At 45.6% G+C, this 9,105-nt stretch overlaps 1 protein-coding gene across 1 annotated transcript; it reads right to left on the bottom strand.

Annotated features, from left to right (window-relative positions):
• Window positions 1-4,066: 4,066 nt before the first annotated feature.
• On the bottom strand, window positions 4,067-8,787 carry TOMM5 (translocase of outer mitochondrial membrane 5). The gene is made up of 2 exons (XM_007524113.3): window positions 8,594-8,787; window positions 4,067-4,555 (listed from the first exon to the last, which is right to left on the bottom strand). The coding sequence occupies exons 1-2, from the start codon at window positions 8,712-8,714 to the stop codon at window positions 4,521-4,523; spliced, it is 156 nt and encodes a 51-aa protein (XP_007524175.2). The 5' UTR covers window positions 8,715-8,787; the 3' UTR covers window positions 4,067-4,520.
• Window positions 8,788-9,105: the final 318 nt, after the last annotated feature.

Genomic DNA, 9,105 nt, shown 5'->3' with positions numbered 1-9,105 from the left:
TTAGGTAAGTGGCAAAAAGTTCAGTTCACAGAGATTACATGCAGGAAAAAAAAATGTCGGGGGGGGGGGGTGGGGACATTTTTTCCTTACTCTTCCTTCACTGAGGCTTGGTGCCTGCAGTACAAAATCCACTGCTCCCAGTGGCCATTTCTGTCTTTTTTCTATTATACTTGATAGGACAGAGAGGTTGGAGGGGAGAAGAGATTATATAGACACCAGCAGACCTTCTTTATGCTCATGAGGCAATCCCTACAGGTGGGGAGTAGGGCTCGAATCCAGGTCCTTGCACAAAATATATGTGGGCTTAGCTGCGTGTGCTACTGCCTGGCTTTTTTTTTTTTTTTTTCACCAGAGCACTGCTCAGCTCTGGCTAAGGCTATTGTGGGGGATTGAACCTGGGACCTCAGAGCCTCAGGGATATATTTTTGCATAACCATTATGCTATCCCCCTCACATATAATACATGTGTGTGTGTATATATATATATATATATATATATATATATATATATATATATATATATATCTTCTTTTTGCATCCAATTATCTCTGGGGCTTGGTGTCTGCACTACGAAGCCACTGCTCCTGGAGGCCATTTTTGTTGCCCTTGTTATTGCTCTTGTTGTTGGACAGGACAGAGAAATTGAGAGAGATGGGGAAGACAGAGAGGGGGAGACAAAGAGACACCTGCAGACCAGCTTCACCACTTGTGAAGCAACCCCCCTGCAGGTGGGGAGCCAGGGGCTTAAACCAGGATCCTCAGGCCGCTCCTTGCGCTTCGCACCATATGCGCTTAACCATTTTATATTCTTAATGATACTGACCTACTCAAAAAACCACCAATAAGTGCATTGAAAAGAAGATATTTGAGGGGGGTCCCCAAACTTCCCTTTGAAGTATGGATAGAGAACAGCACACTTTATACATTTATATGTTCATATCCAGTCTATTCATAACAGCTAAAGGATGGAAACAGTCTAAAGTTATGGGATGTATATTCCATGTAATACCACTCTTCAATAAAAAAAGATGATGTTGTATCCTCAAGGACAAAATGGATGGAACTAGTGATTATGCTTAGCAAATTAAATAAATGAAAGAAAACTACCAGATAGTTTCACTCATCTGTGGAACCTAGAAATCTGATTTACATGAACTTTCCAAAAAAAAATATATATATATATATATATATTCAAACAAAACAGCAGCAAGGAAATTGTAAGACTTGTGAGTAGTGGGAGGTGGAAGGGTGGGGATACCAAACTTTGGCGGTGGATGTGGTGTGAAACTATACATTGTAATTAAAAAAATATTTATTCCCTTGTTTTTTAATTGTAGTTATTATTGTTGTTATTGATGCCATTGTTGTTAGATAGGACAGAAAGAAATGGAGAAGACAGAGGGGGAGAGAAAGACACCTGCAGACCTGCTTCACTACCTGTGAAGGACTCCTCTGCAGGTGGGGAGCCAGGGGCTCGAACCGGGATCCTCATGCTGGTCCTTGCGCTTTATGCCACACGTGCTTAACCCACTGTGCTACCTCCCGACTCCCTTTTTTTCTTTTTTTTTAAGATTTTATTTATTTATGAGAAAGATAGGAAAAAGAACCAGACATCACTCTGGCACATGTGCTGGCGGGATCAAACTCAGGACCTCATGCTTGAGAGTCCAAAGCTTTACCACTGCACCGCCTCCTGGATCACTAAACATTGTAATCTTCTTATAATCTTGTAACAAACTATTAATAACAAATAATTTTTTAAAAAAATGTTAAAAAGAAAAGATATTTGAGGGGGCCGGGCAGTAGTGCAGCGGGTTAAGTGCACATGGCATGAAACATAAGGATCCCAGTTTGAGCCCCCAGCTCCCCATCTGAAGGGGGGGGCGTTCGCTTCACAGGCGGTAAAGCAGGTCTGCAGGTGTCCTATCTTTCTCTCCCCTCCTCTCGATTTCTCTGTCCTATCCAGCAACGAAGACAGCAATAACAACAGTAACTACAATGATAAACTACAAGGGCAACAAAAGGGAAAAAAATAGCCTCCAGGAGCAGTGAATTCGTAGTGCAGGCACTGAGCCCGTGATAACCCTGGGGGGGAGGGGAGATATTTGAATGATAAGAGGTTAAAGAGAGACTCTGATACTTACACACATGGAGAAATTAGCAGGTGACATTCTAACATAGAACAATCACAAAATAGCAAATATATATTCATTTTTTAATGCAGTCTTTTGAGAGCTTGGAGGTTGTAGCAGGGAAGCATTGCTACTCTTATACCCTTGGCCCAAGACCAGTGGTCTCTATTCTGGTATGGTTCGTCACTTCAACTGAATGTGCAGCTTTGGGAGGAACACACTTGGAGCAGTAAGGGAGGCAACACCCACCTAGCCAGCCAGATCAGCTGAATCAACCCTGGTAATCAATGAGATGATCGATGTCACAGCCAAATCGCCATCACATTGGAATCCAGCCCCCGCGCCCCATATTTTGATTTGAGATATAGAAAAATCAAAGATCAGACAGCACTGCTCAGCTCTGGCTTATGATAGTGCTAGGGACTGAACCTGGGACCTTAGAGCCTTAGGCATGAGTCTTATGCAGAACCATTATGCTGTTTTCCCAGCTCCTGGAATGCAGTCTTTTATTTATTATTATTTTATTTACCAAAGCACTGCTCACCTCTGGCTTATGATGGTACAGGGGATTGAATTTGGGACTCTGGGAGACTCAGGCATGATATCTTTGCATAACCATTATGCTGACTACCTGTGGAGACAGAAATTGAGAGGAGCGAGAGGACAGATAACCAGACACCTGCAGTGCGGCTTCACCACTCGTGAAGCTTTTACCCTACAGGTGGGGGCCAGGGGTTTGAACCCGAGTCCTTGCTCACTATAATGTGAACACTTAACCAGGAACACCACTGCCTGACCCTGGAAAGCAGTCTTTAAAAGATTATTTAGGGAGCCCAGGTGGTAGCACACATAGTACAAAGGGCAAGGATTCCGGTTCGAGCCCCCAGTTTTCCACCTACACAAGGTCCACTTCAGAAGTGGTGAAGCAAGCCTGCAGGTGCCCACCCTTCTCTATCTCCCACTAGCCTCTCAATTTCTCTTTGTCCCAGTCAATAAGACAGAGGAAAAGAAAAAGGCCACTAGGAGCAGTGGATTCATAGTGCTGGCACTGAGCCCCAGCGATAACCCTGGAGGTGCAAAAAAAAAAAAAGTTTTGATGAGAGACAGAGGGAGAGCAGGAGAGATAACTGCAGCAACTGCTCCACCACCTGTGAAGATCTCGCCCCCTGCAGATGGGGACCAGCGGTTTGAACCTAGGTCCTCATGCATTGTAACATGTGTGCTCTACTGGGTGACCCACCACCTGACCCTACAATCTCGCTACTTAGAGATGCAAAAGCAAATATAATTTGCTAAAAAGGGGTGAATGTAGTTGTCTCTGGAGAGATGGTTAAGATTACCCCCCCAACAAAACTGGGAAACTATCTGACTTTATAGTATTTTCCCCTCAGGTGGCATTACACATTCTCAGCATCAAGCAGTAACATTGCCTTTTAAAAGATTGCTTAATACTTCAAATCTGAAAGCAATATCAACAAATATCTTCTTTAGTTCATAAGAGATAATCAACTTGGGGGCCGGGCGGTAGTGCACTTAAGTGCACATGATGCAAAGCTCAGGGACTGGCTTAAGGATCTTGGTTCGAGCCTCTGGCTCCCTACCTGCGGGGGTGGGGGGGTGAGGGGATGGGGGTGGGGGCCACTTCACAAGTGGTGAAGCAGGTCTGCAGGTGTCTATCTTCTCTTCTCTTGATTTCTCTCTGTCCTATCCAACAATGACGGCAATGGCAACAGTAACAATAATAACAAGGGCAACAAATATGGGAAAAGATGGCCTCCAGGAGCAGTGGATTTGCAGTGTAGGCATTGAGCCCCAGGGATAAACCACCCTGGAAAGGGGTGGGGGGAACCAGTCAATTTAGTGCAATTTGTAATAGATGCAATATTGTAATATTCTCGCCAACTAGGTAGCAGCAAAAAGCTGAACTAAGAAAGTCAGTTTTAAGTGGTATGTTTATTAAAAATATAGACTAATGGTCCTGTGCTTTAAGATCATTGTGGTTGTGTGCTGGCTTCCATAAAAACGTAATTTTAACAAACTGACAGAAGTAAAAAGGTGGACGGAAATGACTGATAAGACAGTATCATTGCAGACATCATTCCCTTATAATTAATACGTGCTAGAAAATGGAATTTGCAGTTATTACCCCAACATCCACAAAGGCTGAATATCACAGGCATAAGGGCATACTATGACAAAATGTCTTTTCCCAAGTAGTATTGTTTTAGTTATGGAGGCCAGCTGCCAGACTCAGACTTGTTCTTAAAAGTAAAAATTTTATGTCCATTCAAAGTCACTTAAATCCTTCTGGGCCTATCCATGTACAGACAGGAGCAGAAACTGTAACCAGGCTCTTCACATTAGGCATTCATATGTGATGACCAAGCTTCATATGCTGTCCAATTTCTTTAAGATAAAAGGAGCTGAAAGAAAAGAAATCAAATTTACTTCCATATCTGTTAGCCCATAAGCAACACTATAGAATTATAAGATTGGGGGATGTACTTTACAGATTTAGTTCAACATTATGTGGCATACTCAGGGCCAGGAATTCAACCCAGGTTCTCAAGCGAGCAAAGACCGTGCTCTAACTGCTAAGCTTCTGCCCTAGTACCAACCTGTGTAACTCAACAAAAGGTGCAACTTACACAGGAATGGATTTACTAGTATTTCAAACCAGAGCACTGCCCAGCTCTGGCTTATGGTAGTGCTGGAGAAGGAACTTGGGAACCTCAAGCCTGGAACCCCAGGCATGAAAGCCTGCTGTGTGAGCCCCGGTGTTATTTCCTGTGGGCCTAAAACGTTCATTCTTACACTAGATGAGCGCTTTCCTTCAGGTAGTTTTCCTCCTTTAGAGCCAAGAAGAACTCTCGAATCCTCTTCAGATGACCTTTCACTATGGTGATCTAGCTGGCAAATGACCAAAACTCTAGAAGAAGCAACATGCCATTCACAAGAAGGCGGTAATGATAGGCGACACTGAACAAGGGAATCAGAAGGGCTGAACACATGTTTTGGTTCTCACTGATTAGTAGTGACAGTTGGATCTAACGAAGTGGCATTTTTGCTATGTATGAAAATGCCCTGGCTAATCAGTACATGAAATGGATCACTCATCACTACATAAAGCAAATTTAAAACGTGCTGCAAGGACACAGAGAAACCGCAACCACTGTGCATGGTGCTGGGAATCTAATGTAGTGTGAGCGCTACAGGAAACCATATGGTGATTTCTTCCAAGTTTCAAGACAGAGCTAATTGTACATCAGTATTCTTAGCTCCCTCCCTCTCTTCCTGTGAGGGCCAGACTCCCAAGCCTGGGTTGTGCACATGGCAAAATAGCCACTATCCAGATGACTTTTCTTTTCTTTTCTTTCTTTTTTTTTTTTTTTCTTTAAAGGCAGAGCACTGTTCACCTCTGGCTTATGGTGGAAGCTGGAGCTCTGGTACTCTCTCTTGTTAATGGAGCATTTATTTATTTTAAGAAAAACATAGATGGGGCCAGGTGGTGGTGCACCTGGTTGAGCGCCCGTGTTACAACACGCAAGGTCCTGGGTTTAAGCCTCTGCCCCCACCTGCACCTGCACGGGGCAAGTTTCATGAGGGGTGAAACAAGTGTTCACCAGGGTTCTCTCAGCCAGGCAGAGAAATGCAGGGAAAGATCACTGAGTAAGGGAGACCTGGCCTCTGTGAGCACTAGGTTAGGCCCACATGACTACTCTACAGAATGACCCTGTGTTAACTTCCCGTGGGCCTAAAGTGTTCACTCTCACACTATATGAAACCTTTCCTTTGGGTGGTTTTTCCCCTGTAGAGCTTGAATCATCCCTACCTACTCATTTAGACATTCCAACAACATACAGTAGTAACAAGCAAGGGAAAGAACACCAAACTGAGAATCAGAAGGAGGTCACTTCTTAGATTCACATCAGTAAAAGTAGAGAACTGACCTATAGAGTTGTGTCCAGTTGATAGTCGATGTTAAGTTATAACTTGCACAAATCTCCTCTGAAAGTCAAGTTTTAATTTTCAAAGGGGATGTACATGCTCTTAAGACACTGCCTCTCACAAAGGGCTATTTCCAAGACCAGGTAAAGCAAATGCATTTCTACTAAATGCAAAACGAAACCCAGAGGGCAGATAATCTGGTGCAGCCCTTTTGGAAGACTGTATGGTCCTTAATAAATAAAAATGAGGGTGGAGGTAGACAGCATCATAGTTATGCCAAGAGACAGCAGGCCTGAGGCTCAACCCTCCACACTGTAAGCTAGAGCTGACTAGCGCTCTGATAAAAAAAAAAAAAAAAAAAAAAACCAAAGAAACACCACACAAATAAAGATGGAACTATATTCTTAGGCATCTGGAGGACATTCAAACACTAATTAGAAGAAACATCTGTGGTCTGGGAGGTGGTGCAGTGATAAAGCTTTGGACTCTCAAGCATGAGGTCCCGAGTTCGATCTCCAGCAGCATATGTGCCAGACTGATGTCTGGCTCTTTCTCTCTCCTCCTATCTCTTCTCATAAATAAAATCTTAAAAAAAAAAAAAAAGAAAGAAACATCTGGAGGGGGGAGTCAGGTGATAGCATAGCAGGGTTAAGCGCAGGTGGTGCAAAGCGCAAGGACTGGAGTAAGGATCCCAGTTCGAGCCCTGGCTCTTAACACCTGCAGGGGAGTCGCTTCACAGGTGGTGAAGCAGGTCTGCAGGTGTTTGTCTTTCTCTCCCTTCTCCTCTCCTCTCCATTTCTCTCTGTCCTACCCAACAACGTCAGCAGTAATAACTACAACAATAACAACAACAGAAAGTGCACGGACTGACTCAAGGATCAGCAGTGAAGCAGGTCTGCAGATGTCTGTCTTTCTCTCCCTCTCTGTCTTCCCCTCTCGCGATTTCTCTCTGCCCAATCCAACAACAACAATAATGGCAACAAAACAAGGGCAACAAAATGGGGGAAAAAAAAAAAAGGCCTCCTGGAGCAGTGGATTCGCAGTGCAGACAGAGTCCCAGCAATAACCTCGGAGGTAAAAATAAATAAAATGCATGCACACAGTGATACGTACATGTAGATGTGTGGGGAAAAAAAAAAAGCATCTGCACCTCTATGTTCATAGCCGCATTATTCACAGTAGCCAAAGTGGAGGCAGCCTAGAGGTCCATCATCGGATGGATGACTGGCCGATGAAGTTATGGGATCCATATTCCATGGAATATTACTCTGCAATCAACAAAGATGATATTGTGTCCTCTGGGACAAAATGGGTGGAACTGGAGGTGATCATGCTTGGCAAAATAAGTAAAGAAGACGAAAGACACCAACCAGGTGGTTTCACTCATACACGGAATCTAGAGATCTGACTGACACGAAGGAAGGAAGTGAACTGTTTCTAAGGCTTGTGAGAACTATCTATGGTGGTTCTCTTTGGGAGGCGGGAGCGTGGGGAAACAGAACTTGGTGGTGGGTGTGGAACTATACATTGTAGTTTTTTTTTTTTTCCCCTCCAGGGTTATTGCTGAGCTCGGTGCCTGCACCATGAATCCACCGCTCCTGGAGGCCATTTTTCCCCCTTTTTGTTGCCCTAGTTGTTGCAGCCTCGTTGCGGTTATTATTGCCATTGTTGACGTTGCTTTGTTGTTGGATAGGACAGAGAGAAATGGAGAGAGGAGGGGAAGACAGAGAGAGAGGGGGAGAGAAAGATAGACACCTGCATACCTGCTTCACCGCCCGTGAAGCGACTCCCCTGCAGGTGGGGAGCCGGGGGCTCGAACCGGTCCCTGCGCTTTGCGCCACGTGCGCTTAACCCACTGCGCCACCGCCCGACCCCGTTTTTGTTTTTTTTAAACCAAAGCACTGCTTAGTTCTGCTTTATGATGGTGCGGGGGACTGAACCTGGGAATTCAGAGTCTCCGGCATGAGAGAGTCTCTTTGCATAAAACCATTATGCAGTCTACCCCCGCCCAACCTTAATATTTCGGGACATACAGTTAATAACAACTCGTATAAAAAAAAAAAAAAGGAGAAAGGAGGCACTTACTCGATTCTACAAATACAGTAAAGACCAGCAGCAGGGAAAGCATTGAGGAGACCTGGATTCAAGGTCAAGTTCGTCCAATCACTGAATGACCTTGAACTAAGGGGTTTCCGTACTTAACAACAAAAAAGTCTCAACTAGCAAAACTGCTGGGGTGGGGGGTGGGGGGAGGGCGGGAGACAGACCCTGGAAGGTCTTTCAAATCAAATGCACTTAAGGACGTAGGATGCACCCTGCAGCTGTGGATGAAGCAGCGGCCCCCGACCCCGCGTGCACGCCGGCCATAACCTAAGTGATGGGCAGCCCCGCAGACCCCCGCCGCGCATGCGCCCGCGGCCCCGGCTCAGCCCAGCGGCGCCCACGCGCCGGCGGGACCCCGGCCGGGCGGCTCCTTGCCGGCCTCATGGCCGCAGGCTAAGGAAGACACTCACTGACTCGCAGCAAGGCCACGTAGATGAGAAAGTTCCGTATGGAGGAGATCACATCCTCACGCATCTTCCGTTTCATCTCCTCGGGGTCCAGCTTCGGAGCGAGGCCCTCGATCCGAAACATCGCGGTTCTGCCTCAGCCGCCGCTCTTTGCCGCAACTCTCAGCTCTCCTCCGCGGTCGCCTCGCGCCCGGAAGTTCGCTCAATCCCACTTCCTGTGCCCCCCCCCATACACACACACCGGCGACGGGGCGCCGAGAGGAACAATCTTCCTCCTGGTCGCGCTGTCGTGAAGGAGGACGGCCTACAGGGGGCGACCTGAGCCTTGACCACGAGGGACCCGCCCCCTTTCTTTTTTCTTTTTTTTAGTGTTAAATATTTTGAGTCTGGTTTCTCTACGCTGCGAGTGCTTTTGCGCCCCAAGAGGGCAGTGTACGTAAGTGCTATCATAAATAATGATAGCTTCCACTAATTGATTACTACCCCATGAAAATAGGGTAGTCTGATGTTTGTTT

The sequence above is a fragment of the Erinaceus europaeus genome, chromosome 10, assembly GCF_950295315.1.
Source record: "Erinaceus europaeus chromosome 10, mEriEur2.1, whole genome shotgun sequence".
NCBI lineage: Eukaryota > Metazoa > Chordata > Mammalia > Eulipotyphla > Erinaceidae > Erinaceus > Erinaceus europaeus.
The sequence above is the reverse complement of the archived record's forward strand: the minus strand, read 5'-3'. Positions and strand labels throughout refer to the sequence as shown.